General features: G+C 39.6%; 1 protein-coding gene across 4 annotated transcripts in view; it reads right to left on the reverse strand.

Moving 5' to 3' along the window:
* pcnt (pericentrin) overlaps window positions 1-13,517 on the reverse strand; it is an 84,655-nt gene that overhangs the window by 18,185 nt on the left and 52,953 nt on the right. For 3 of the 4 annotated variants that reach the window (XM_062041378.1, XM_062041376.1, XM_062041375.1), the window contains 11 exons: window positions 11,736-11,978; window positions 11,105-11,337; window positions 10,847-10,954; window positions 8,948-8,968; window positions 8,379-8,615; window positions 8,133-8,306; window positions 7,196-7,348; window positions 5,528-5,698; window positions 3,265-4,263; window positions 388-558; window positions 100-286 (listed from right to left, as the gene is read on the reverse strand). In XM_062041378.1, the coding sequence (XP_061897362.1) occupies window positions 100-286; window positions 388-558; window positions 3,265-4,263; window positions 5,528-5,698; window positions 7,196-7,348; window positions 8,133-8,306; window positions 8,379-8,615; window positions 8,948-8,968; window positions 10,847-10,954; window positions 11,105-11,337; window positions 11,736-11,978 (2,697 nt within the window). The remainder of the gene's footprint in view (window positions 1-99; window positions 287-387; window positions 559-3,264; window positions 4,264-5,527; window positions 5,699-7,195; window positions 7,349-8,132; window positions 8,307-8,378; window positions 8,616-8,947; window positions 8,969-10,846; window positions 10,955-11,104; window positions 11,338-11,735; window positions 11,979-13,517) is intronic. The other variant, XM_062041377.1, reaches the window with a different exon arrangement.

Consider the following 13,517-nt stretch of genomic DNA (forward strand, 5'->3'; position numbering starts at 1 on the left):
TATCAGAAAGTTTGATGCAGGAGTTTGGTTAATTTTTAGTTGTATTTAGTCTTTGCAAACAGCAGTTAACCCATTTGAGTGTAGTTCATGACGACTCACCATTTGGTGAGCATCCCTTGTGGTGGGTAAGCGTGTCTCGCTGATGCCTTTGTTGTCTAACTTGTAGTTGTTTTTGCTGACAGGCCAATGTCTCTTCGTGCAAGGCCAGGTCCTCCTGCAGACGTACAAGCTCTACTTTCAGGATGTGGTTGTCATTCTCCAAGTTGGCCAGGGCTCGGTTTTTGCTCTAAAGCGAATACATGAAACACAGTTAAGTCAAGTATAAAGATCATGACATGCACCCGTACATAAGTGCTATTGTATGCAGGTGGTATATCAGATTGTCACCTGTCCTCCCTCGTGTAGTTTTTCAGCTCTTTGGGTGCTGCTGCTCAAGCTATGTTTGACTGCTGTCAACTCTGCCCTCAAAGCATGATTTTCCACCCTCAGTCCGGTCAGTTCCGTCTCCCTCAGTCTTAAAGCAGCATCTGCTTCAGTCACAGCCTCCTCTGAATGCGTCTGTCAATGGAAAAATGTCATATCACAATAAAGTAGAAACAACATAGTGACTGACCATAAAAGCAGTAACTTCTCCTTTACTTCCATACTTCTACACCACATACAAATGTATGCCACACCATTTATCAATGCCACAAATCTGACATATTCTCTTGTATTTACCTCGTCATGACCTAAGCTACATTTTCTTCAGTGCTGAACAAAGTGGATGAGAACACAAAAACGTGAAGCAGTCCAACATATTCTGACGAATCAGTTGTACCAAAAACTCCAAAGAAATATCAGCAAACATTTTAAAAACAAAAGCTAACCCCAAGTATGATCTGCTTCCTCATTTCAGTGTTACTTCCCTCTGCGAGAGCAACATCCCGTCGTCTCTGTAGTGGCATTGCTGTGACGTGTCTTCCGCTCTAACTAAAACCAGATGTGGTCTTCCAGCTTGCACAGCTGTTCTAAGCGGGGTTTTATTTTTAAAAAAAAAGGTAGTTTTTTTTGTTTTTTTAAGGGCAGCTTGGCATTTCCTGTTTGAGTATTGTGTCAATTCTGTTGCCGTACTATTAGTGAAAGCTTTGCAAGGACAAAATGTTGACTACAGTATGGGATAAATTAATGATAAATTAAATGTTCATATCATTATTTATATTGAAGGCATACTATCATTGAATGTGTTTCGCTCTTGTTTTGAAGCCCATGTCACGCTGCCAAGGGAGTTACAGAGCTGCCAATGTTGTAGTAGTTGAGACTGAATTCAACAGCACCGCCGCTGGTTGCAGCCAAGTAGTGCACTCCTACATTTTAACAAACGCTACTTTAAAGGGGGAACTGCACTTTTTTTTTGTAATATTGCCTATCATTTACAATCCCTGTGTAAGACAAGAATACATACAAACAGATATGTTTTCTTTTAAGTATTGTAATTAGTAATATAAGGCAAGTATGAGGTGACTAACAATGCAGCTAATGGGAGTAAAAATAAAACCGTCAACAATACTCAATTTCTATCTTGTGACCTGAATATTAACCAAGTATGAGCGATATTGTTATTGTAAGCAGTCACACAGACAAACTATTTTTAGCATATGGCTATTACCCAAAAAGTTGGAAACTGGCAAGAAAGAAACAAAAAGATGCTTGTTTGCGGCATTTTCTTTTTTTTAAACCCTGTGTGAGGATTATGATTTATTCTTCACCTAAGATGATCAGGATTCAGGATGCTTTATTATTGTCCATTCTTTAACATGTACAAGACACATAAGAACTGAAATTACATTTACGGCACGGTCCCACTAAGAGTAGACATACGTTACAGGAAGACAAGACGGGACCGCCAACGGATCAGCCACTTACGGCGCTCCTTAAAAAAGGTGGGAAAAAGGTGATATTGGGAAAGGGGGGAAGAGTAAAAAATATCAGTCAAAGGCTGGACCCTCGGGAGGAGTTCCAGACTGAGTCCAAGGGAAAAAAACTCATTTGCCATAGCACACAAACATGTTACGTATAATCACAACAACTCGCAACAGGGGTGGGGGGGTGGGGGGGGGTTTGGGGAACTGGAGGCCGGCCTGCTGCTATAAAGCGCTACTCAGCCGTCCATCACCCCGAAGGGGAATCAAGCGGTGGTGAAGGCGTGGGGTGTGTGTTTGTGTATATGCCCATTGTCTTTGGGTGTGATATGAACATCCCATCAGTTCGCATCCCAGTGAGAGCAGACATCGTACAGTATGTGATTATTTTATTATCTTCATAGTTTGTATTTCTTGTTGCGCAAAAAGGAATTCTGTGAATGATAGACAAAATTCCCCCAAAAAGTGCAGTTCCCATTTAACTCTTGGATGCACAATCTACTAATACATATAGTCTTCCACAAGTTGAGTCAAAAATTACTCCAATAAAAATCTGTTTTGCTATAAACTGGGTTACTTTTCATAATCTTTGCAACAAAGATTTGCAATATTTTCATTTTCCAGGTATTCTCCATAAAACATGCTTGTGACATGAGGCCATTGATTCAAAAAACTGCATTTTTTGTATCAATATTCCTTCCATAAATGGAGTCAAAATGATCCCAACCAGTTCCTATAGAATGTTCTATGAACCTTCAATTCCTAGCAACTGACTGTTTCACTTAAATATCTGATGTCATCTCTCACATCTGACAAGTTTGACTGTCAATACTGTCCCACTTACACATCTGAGGTCAACATTCTCACCACTCAGGAGGGGGTCACGTGACTCTTCTGCCAACGTGGCCACCAAACACAACCAGTCACGTGACTCCCCTGCCATCGTGGCCACCAAACACAACCAGTCACGTGACTCTCCTGCCAACATGACCACCAAACAACTAGTCCCGTGACTTTTCCTACCAACATACAAGTCACGTTTCGCTCCTGCCAGTTTAATGGCCAGCTGCATCAGATGTGAGCGATGACATCAGATGTGTTAAGTGGGACTGTCAGAGTTGCTAAGAATTAAAGGTTCATGGAAGATTCCAAAGGAACTGTTGGGGTCATTTTTGACCCCACTTGGGGAAGAGTGGGGCAGTAACACAAAAACTGCAATTTCCTAAAATTTATGAAAAAATAAATAAAAAAACAAATGGCCTCATGTCAGACATGTTTTATGAGAAATACCTAGGGTATGAATATTTTTTTGCATGTCAGGGTCAAGCTCTTACCGTTGATTTTAAGGGAAACAAAAACTTACCAGCACATTCTTTTGAGCATTTTCTTGGCTTTTTACTCTCTCTGGAAGCTGCATCCTCAGGTCTTCAATTTGGCCCTTGAGGGATGCAACGTCCTGTCTGAGCCTTTCATTTTCCTCCTTGAGCTGCCCCTTTTTCCTCTTGAGCACCTCAATTTCGGCCCACAGTTCCAGCCTTACAGTCACAAGTGTTTCCGCCTCCTTGGCAAAAGCCTCCTCGCTGCCCTTGATGTCAGCTTGAAGGCTCTTGACTTGCTCTTCCAGAGCGAGGCCGCGTTCTCGAAGAGCTTCCATTTCATTCTTTATCTCCTGCTCTTTTGCTTTAAAAACTTCAGTCTCTTTAACCGCATTTTGTTCCTTCTCTTGAAGTTCAGCAACCAGAGCAGTAAGGTGCATTTTCTCTTCTTGCACCTGCTGGGCTTGTAGTCTAAAATCGTTCCTCTCATCTTCAAATATTTTTTGCTCCTCCTTGGACTCTTCAAGCTGGGCCTTGACTTCCACCAGCTCAGCCTCCTTGAGCGCGATGAGCCCTTGGAGCTCATCAACCTTCTCCCTTTCAGCTGTGAGCCTTCGCCCAAACTCTTCCCCGTGTCCTCTATACTCATCCTCCTGGGTGTGCAGCAAACGCTCCAAGCTCTCTTTCTCCGCCACCACCGTCTCCAGCTGACTCTGGAGGGATTTGATGCGAGATCGAAGGGTCCGAGAGGAAGTCAGACCGAGCTCCTGTTTTAGGCTGTGCGGCTCGCATTGCCTCTCTAGCTCCTGGAGGTTGAAGTGGTGAGGTTCCGGGCTAGGAGCTGGGGAGTGGTTGATGCTGTCGCCGTCCTGAGAGTCGCTGACTTCATGCACGTTGGCGCTGAGTGTAGAAAGCTCTGCCTGTAGCTTGCTGATGACCTCGTGAAGGCGCTCCTCCTCTTCATGTCTGTCCTGGCGCAATCTGGTGATTTCAGATTGAAGATGCTCCACTTGTGAGCTCAAATCGTGAAGGTCAGCCTCCAAATCCTTTTGACAGAAGGACAAAAAAACAAATAGGCAATTTGTGTAAAAAAAAAAGTAAATGATTGGCACAAACATCATTGTGTGAATGCTCCAAAGCATTCACACTATGGTTTTCCACACCAAAATTCATCCATTTATCAAACTTCTTCAACTTCTTCTTCTCCAGATTGTGGCGCGCTCTACCTTCCACATTTTTCACCCGATTCAAACCGTTCCAACTTCAAACTGTTCAGCCTATTCGGGAATCACGGGCTCTCTCTTGACAAATTCCAAAACTTCCCATATTTCCCAGAATTCCAGGTTTTCCAGGACAATTTTCTTATTCAAAATGAATTGGCCATTTTTCAAACTTCCACCATTTCCACATTTTTCAACCGATTCAAATCATTCCACCATCCTGGAAATTTAAACTACCTTTTTCCAAGTTCAAAAAAATTCCAGGATTTTCAAGAATTCTTGTTTTTCCAAAGCCCTATTTCCACCCTTTTTTTTGGCGACTACTCCTCACACATTTTTCAACGCATTTCAACCGTTTCACCGTCAAAACATTCCTCTTGTTTAGGACAAAAAACGAAGTTGTTTTTTGACCTAGAAAAATTCCCGGTTTTCCCGAAATCCCAAGAATTCCGTAATACCATTTCTCAATTCAACAGGTTACTACTTCAACATTTTTTGAAATATTTGAACAATTCCAACACCAACCATTTCAACTCATTCAGACCATTCAAGTTGTTTACCATTTTCCAAAAAAAAAAATCCCGCTTTACCCAAAATGTTCAATTTTTTTTGGAAATTCCCATTGAAATCAATGGGACATTCTTCAAAGTTCCACAATTCCCACATTTTTCATCTGATTCCAACTGTTCCAACTTCAAAGTATTCCGCCTGTTTGGAAATTGTGTGCTCTACTTCAACAATTCTAAAAACATTCCAGGATTTCAGTTCAACTTCAGCATTGTAGCATTCACACGCAATTCCTTCAGGAATTGCCTCATCTAGTTATAACTACTGTACGTTTCAAACAGGCAGAACAGAGCAGCCTTGGATCTGATCTGTACTAATCACAAATGCATTTCCATTTTTGGGTCTATATTTTTCCCTAGAACACAAGTCGTCTTATATGCGGGGGTCTAGGAATTCTACACGTAAAACAGAGCGTACCAAAATACTTTTCCCCAAGCAAAGCAGAGCTTTTCGTCTGGTCATCCACACCAAGTCATTTTCTCACTGAAAACTAAAAGGCTTATTTTATGTATGTGTGTATGACCTTGTTGTCCCTGGTATTTTCCAGCTCCAGTTCCAGCCTCTGGATCTCATTGTTCAGGTGGTCAATCTCCTCGTTTTTGTCCTTCAGTAGAGCGGATGGAAGGCTTTCCTCCATGAGGTCTGCCACCTTTCTTTTTTCATCCGCCAGTATAGCAAGGGTGGACACATTCTCCTAGAAATAGTTAAAAACATATACAGTACATATATATATATATATATATATATATATATATATATATATATATATATATATATATATATATATATATATATATATATATATATATATATATATATATATATAATCATAAGAAATAAGATTATACAAAGTCTGAGTAAACTTGTGTATACTTTAAAGTTAGTCAAAACAGATTTACGATCCACTGAAAGTGAATCAACACAACCAGTAACTTTACTATCATGGTTTTTCAAATTATTTATTAAAAAAATCATGTCATTATTCCTTGCTGTTTTGCGTTTGACTACGTCTTTTTAGTCAAATATATGTATATTTAGGCCTAAGCACATTTGATTTATTGATTTATTTTTTGCCTAAATAATGCATTTAAGCATAGAAATGGCTATATTAACTTATTTCCGTTCTTTAAGCCACTACTTGTTTCCCAAGCTTTAAACCCTGCGCCTTATACCAAGGTGTGGTTAATCTATAGATTTAGCTAACGGCTAAATTATAGAATGGATTAAGCAAAGAAATCAAACAATGTATCGTACTAAAATGATTCACTTTAAAAAATGTTCAAACTGTGTTTACAAAGTACAAGGAAACAGAATCCTGATAAAGAACCTTTGATTTTTATTTTATCCATTCAATTACTTTTCTGTAACACAGAGTTTGGAAATATTTATGGTATGTAAATAAACATTTAGAAAATCTTTTAATGTAAATATCTCATTTAACAATGTACCAGTACATATATGCAGCTTATATTTCGGTGCAGCTAATATATGAAAACTTGTTTTTTTTCTCCTGAAATATACTAGGTGCAGCTTATAGTCTGGAAAATACGGCACTGTACTGTACTGTATTACACAGCAGATCAAATACGTTGCAGTATTTTCACAGGTTAATGGTTGCGTTTAAGAACTGTGTGAGAGAGACTTTATTACTCTAAAGTAGGGATGTAACGGCATCAAAATCTCCCTGTACGATATCACGGTATTAAGGCCAAGGTACCATATAATTGTGGTATATGTACAAATAAACCAAGTGTAATGTTGACTATGCGGGTGTTGTTTCATGTCTAGAGGGCTCTAATAATGTTAAAAAAATATATTTAGAAGCTCATTAACAGGTTTTTATGCTCTTTAAAAAAAAGAAAAAAAGAAGTTGGATACATAAATAAGAATTCCTACTTTGCAGAAATTCACTTATTTAACAGTCAAAAACGAACGACGACTGTAATGTCTAAATAACTGGCAAAATAAATGGTGTCTTTTATGGAGCGCTACATGGTGGTACATAGCGTCATGGCATAAGTGCTGCCAGCCCTGGGGAGCTGTGGTTCAGCGAGGGGAAACACAAATTCCAACTTGTATTGTGACAATCTGAATGTCTAATTTATATATTGTAGAGATGATTAATAAAACAACGTGAGGGGTTTCCTGACTCTTGTGAGATACAATATGAGTTTAAACATGCATTGCTTACCTTGAGGTTTTCAATTTGCTCCTGAAGCTCATGAACTTGCGCAGCATTTTCACAAGTGAGCTGCTCCAGCTGTAGTGTGAGGTGTTTCAGCTCCACCTCTTTTATGCTCAAGTCTCTCTGCACATTGTCCAGTTGGCCCAGTAGAATTTCAACCTAAAATAACAACACGCATATAAGCCTGAACCAGGGCTAGTCAACACATTTTTTTGGAGGGGCCACTTTTTCAAAAAGCTAAGGATTCCTTTCTGAGAACCAGCATTCTCAGCATTGGTCTGTATTTTTTGTCAGCATTACTAAATTTTGGGAGGAAAAAGTGCAACAGGAGTGCTCTTCTGTTTTTAAGGACCTACTGCACAGAAAGCTAGTCAAAAATGGGCTGTAAGATGGCGCTCTAATATTAAGAATCTACTGCAATCCAAGTTTTTTTTTTAAACTGAACTCGTGAGCTGGTCTGGCGTTATTTCCGGGCTCGTTAAATATTCTCTGGCCTAAACCCATCATTGCTACCACCCATACATAAAATGGATGAAGATGTCTCAATCATGGAATTGAATAGGGACAATTTTTAAAATAAGTCTCTGGTTACAGGAAGGCTTTGAGGGCAAAATAACAAATGTTTTAAATGGGAGCCAATAGTATTTTTCCATCAATTTTGTATTTTTCGTTTAGTTATTGTCCATGACTTTATTTTGCTCAAACAAATTGTATGTCATATTCAATACCACACATTTAGCATCTCATCTGACTTACAATATTAGTAATTTGTAGATGTCATGAAATAAACTTTATAAAAACGTGTTACTATGTTTACTTTAGATTTTCAGTTCCATAATCTACAACATCCTCAAAGTATCGGATCAGGACTCGAAATCGGATCGGGGGCCAAAAATGCTGACCAGGACATCCCTAAAAAAATAATGGCCAAAATCCAACCAACCTCTTGTTCTTTGCTCTGTAGGTTTTCCTGTGCAGCATCCAGAGCATCCCTAAGCTCTTGGGTGGGTTCACGCGTGTTTTCATGATAACAGTGTCGCGTCTCATCTAGTTTGGACTGCAAAGCTGATATCTGAAGCTTGTTGGTCAGCTGCTGCTGCTCCAGTGCTTGTTTGTCCTGACAAGACGGCAGATGCAAAATTAGGATTGTGGACAAACTATGGAGTAAAAATCCCAAAGCAGCGTTTACTTGCGTGAGCTCCTCTTCTCTCAACTTTGCACGGTGAAGCTCTTGTTCGAGCTGACCGACGGATCTGTTGCATTCGGCGCTATTGAGCAGCTCTTGCTCGAGCGCTCTGATTCGCCCAGATAGCTTGTCAATCTCCTCATTGCGCTCGGCAACGTCCCGCTGCGCTTGCTGATTGGCTTCCACTGAAGAGGCGTGGTCCTCGATCTTATCTTTGATGATCGCTTGTAGATTCTCCACCTACAATCACATGCAGAACCCAGCGTTGGGAGGTTTCCAGAGAGGTACACGTTGTCAGGATTTGCAGACTATGAATTTTAACTAAAAAAAAAAAAAAAGCCATTCCAAATGAGCAGCCTCTAAAGGAGAATGATAATGTGAAGGCATTCCAGGGGGTAGGGACATGGAGGTGAAAGAGTAATTAGGAGAGAAAGACGAGCCAATGGATGCAGGCACATGATTGATGAAAAGGGCATGAAGATTTAAGCATTACTAGTCCCAAGCTATGGAAGATGGCATGAAAATGATGCAACACATGCACGAGATTCAGACGTATTCCACAAAATCCATACCTGCAGAACCAAGTCCTCAAACTACAGCAATCCATTCAGCACAGGGATAAACACATGGCAAAAGTCAAGCTCAGTTCATCACTTCAACCTCTACAAGCACCAATAGACATTCGGTTAACAGCTTTTTACTGACAAATTGCACACAATTCACATAAAAACACACTTAAATGTAAACATGTGCACTTCTGCTGTAATTTCTTTGCTATAGTAAAGTAATCTGTACTGTACAGAGACTCAATGAGTGAAAAAAAGTCATCAGAACTTAAATTAAGTTTGATTTAAAAAAATAAATAACACTGAAAAATTGTAAAATAATAGTAATTAAAATAAGTCAATTAAATATAATATTATGCAAAAATAACTTACCTTACATGTTTGGACTTAAGTTGGGTATTTGGGATCCCCATAATCTCGAAAATTTTAGTCCAAAACATGGAGATGTGTCGGAGATAAAACACTTGCTTTTTTTTTTCTTTTTTTTTTAAAGCAAACACTACGAATTTGAGACGATTGTGACGTATTTGCGCGAGTCCGCTATTTTTATTCAGTTGTAGTTGATAAGTTCCTTTCCCCCCACTATCCTCTTGTTGTGAGGCAGACTGACTGTTGCCATTTCTAATACAAAATAGAATATAGTTCTAACTTATATCTGTCAGTAGACTTGATATGAAAGCACTAAAAACAACAACATGGCTGACGGGGTGGAAACAGAGTCAAAGTAGGCTGGGAGGAAGGCTTTGGCACGTAAATAAGATTCTCAAGAGTCAGAAAGCGGCTTAAAGATAGCGTGTAAAACAATATCTATGCAAAACTTTGATAAAAGCACCACCATTACATGTTATGTAGACTATGGGTTCTTAGCCTTTTTGACCTTGTGTCCCGACTTTTCCTTTACAGAGGGGCCCAGGGCCAACTCAAATATTAACACTGAATTAAAAATTTGACTCTTGATTTTAATGGTATTAAATAATCATATCTAAAAGTTTAACAGGATAAACATTGTGAAATAATATGAAACAATGTGTTAATCACAAAGATTATCAAGGCTTAGGAAAGGCTGGTTACAAAAACAAACACTACCGGTAATCAAATAAACTGCAAACTCCATCATTCCGCACTCCATCCAGCTGTATAATCACTCGCCATTCAGCAATAGATGATGTCTATTACCTGACACCTTCTATGTTAGCTACTTCTCTTTGTTTATAATGTCTATTTTTTGCTGGATTTACTCTCTATTTTATGCTGCACCTGTTACATATACTGTAATATTGTACATGGTAATTGTTATATATTGTATATATGATCTAAACATATAATATAATATATCAGTATATATCCTATACTGTACATATATTATGTAAATATTACGTATATATGTTATATTTTATATTGCTTTTAGTCTATTTTATAAATGCATTGTACTTTCCATCTTTTCCATCATTTGTAGCTGAGCTACTGTGTGGAACAATTTCCCTTGTGGATCATTTAAGTTTGTCTAAGTCTAAATGAAGGGACTCATGAAAACAGAAATTTACTTACAACTAAAATAAATCAATTCCAACTAAATTAATATATAGGTTTCTTAAACTGTCAATAAAATTAAAGTGCAAATCAAAATTCAGCTTTACCACTTTAGTCATAATTCTTGCGCTTAAGAAACGTCTCCATGACTTTAGCTCCAGACTTTGTTTGAGACTGTCATTACTGCCAGAAGTGGTGGAAAAGTGTATTACAACTGGGTGCTAAAAACATTGTTTGGCGGCGCTCGTTGCCCAACAATGGCCCTATGGTTAAGAAACACTGATGTAGATCCCTAGGAAGTGTTTAAATGTAAGGAAACCAAACCTAATAAAAGAAAAAGAAGGAAAAACAAGCTAAATACCAAGGAACTCTCACCTTGTGCACTTTGAGGTCTCCCCCCGCCATCTGCCTGGGCTGACTCTCGAGCCGCCTGATCTCCTGTTGGAACTCATCTCTCTCATGCTCACGCTCAACGGCTTGTTCCTGTTTGCCATGAAACAACGCATAAAAAAAAGAAATCACGAGAAAAGCATGTTATTTTGCCCTCTATTGACAACAGAACATTCAAACATAACATATCACTGAACTGGACCTCCACTCACTGAAGGAAATGGAGAAAAGTGTAAAAATCACCTCTATAAACTGCCGATTGTGTTTGAGCTGTTTCTCTAGCGCTTGAACTTGCTGGCTGAGGTCTTCGGTGTGGGTCTTGTGGTGCTGCTCTATCTCCAAGCCCTTTGTTTCCTGCTCCTCCAGCTCCCTCTCCAGGATCCTGAGGCGCTGCGACAGAGAGCCGCGGTCCTTCTCGGCCTGCCGCTGCAAGTCCAGCCTGTCCTGGGTCAAACGCTCAGTCTCTGCCAGCAGAGCTGTGGGAAAAGAGAGCAGATGTCTTACTCTTAACACGGCACGCTGGATATGTTGGGTTAATCACATACAGTTACACATACTGTCCTCTTCAAAAAGCAAAAGAGAGTTTTCAATCTAAAGCATTTTAAGGAAAGGAATGAATAAAGCACCACACGCCAAGAGGTTCTGCAACAAGATAGAGTACTGGCACTGATTGTTATGAAAGCAACCAAACACCACAGCACACAGTCTCCCCACCTCCTCCTTACACATACTCTGACCCACAAACCAGCGTCAGGATCTAAATTGAGCCAATGGCCTACGGAAAGAAGACACATCTGAGCACGGCAGTTACATAAATGCACGGCCGGTAGGTCATGTGACTGGCGTCGCACAAGCCCACACTACCCCCACTCACCTTTCTCCCTCTCCCCAAGGCCGGCAGAGAGATGCTCCTTCAGGCGTAAGAGTGCGGCGTGCTCCTCGCTGAGCTCCTGGTGCTTCGCTCTGATGCTGTTCAGCTCAGTGCGGAGGCCCTCTGTTTGGTGCACCTTCCACCTGAGGTCTTCTAGCTCCTTCACTAATCTTTCCTCTTGCGCCTCCTTCTGCAGCAGGGCCTCCTCTAAAGACGTTTTTTCGGCCACATAGCCCTCCAGGAGCCCTGCATGGAACAAGTTAATTTCTACGTTAACAGAAGAACTTTGAAAATAATGTAACAGTAATGTGAAAAAAATCTATATACAGTGTAGAGCTGGGCAAATGGGGAGAAAAATCATTAAAAAAAAATCACATCAGTCACATCAGTTTCACGGTTTCAAATTAAGATTTTTATATTTTTTTTAAACGTTACATTGCTATTGCTGTTAGAATAATTATGTATAAATTATCACACAACTCTTATGCTTAAGGGCCGTTGCTAAAGTTATTATCAATTGTGTTGAAGTAGTACTTCTCTATCTGTGCAAAGAGACGACTTGCAAATCCAAAGATTGGAAGTCGTCTCGTATCAGTCTCTGTGTCCAGTGACGCAGACAAAGCCGAGACAGGGCGATATCACGACTGTTAGCACATTTGCATTTTTGTATTATCATATATTGTGTTTAACTGGAGCTGTCGAGATTACCCCCTTCCCTCAGCGACAGCTTCAGTGATGTAACCAGGGACCTCCCAGATAAAAAGAGGAAGAACGTGGGCTAGACTTTAGAGCGTAGTTTGGATCTGTAACTAGAGTACAGCCCAAAAAACGTCTTTCCTCAATTGAGCAAAATTTAACTCTGTCTCTGCATGATTCCTTGCTTCTCGTCTGTTTAATAGATGTCATCAGTGTTTGAACCTGACAATTGCTACTAAGAGAGATGTGAAGACATCTGAAAGTTATTTTTGATTGAAATATGTATTGTTTTGTCAGGGTCTGAACATGACAGATGTACTGAAGAATATAGAGATACCAGGCTCTATGTACAGTAGCTTACTTTACAATATTTACACACACTAATTATTATAAAACACATTTTTGCCCATTATTTTTTACATGTACTGTATATGCATATTATGTGAGTGCGCCAAAGTATTTTAATTATTCCACCCTACTTTTCGTTTGCCTTGATACCCTACAGTTTTTCTCCGATTCAAACCATTCCACTTTCAAAAATGTTCGGCTCATTCATGACAGGCATGCTACCATTTTTCCCTCCCCAAAATCTTTACATTTCCAACGATTCCGCATTTCCCGGGACATTTTTCCCCCATTCGAAATGGTCAATTTTACAGAACTCCACATTTCTTAATCGATTCAAATAATTCCATAGTCAAAATGCTCCTTATTACCGTTAGTCATTAGCGAGCATAGTAACATTAGCTTGCTAACACTGGCATTCTCTCCTTTTTTTTAAATTTTTTTAATTTAAAGCTAATTTTGTACATATACTCCTCAGGGTCATATTTTGGTACTTGACATGTGTTAACTGTTAGCATGCTAGCTTTTTAGCAAATTTTACAGGTACATACTTGGCAAATACACTACCGTTCAAAAGTTTGGGGGTCACCCAAACAATTTTGTGGAATAGCCTTCATTTCTAAGAACAAGAATAGACTGTCGCGTTTCAGATGAAAGTTCTCTTTTTCTGGCCATTTTGAGCGTTTAATTGACCCCACAAATGTGATGCTCCAGAAACTCAATCTGCTCGAAGGAAGGTCAGTT

The sequence above is a fragment of the Entelurus aequoreus genome, linkage group LG03 (assembly GCF_033978785.1).
Source record: "Entelurus aequoreus isolate RoL-2023_Sb linkage group LG03, RoL_Eaeq_v1.1, whole genome shotgun sequence".
NCBI lineage: Eukaryota > Metazoa > Chordata > Actinopteri > Syngnathiformes > Syngnathidae > Entelurus > Entelurus aequoreus.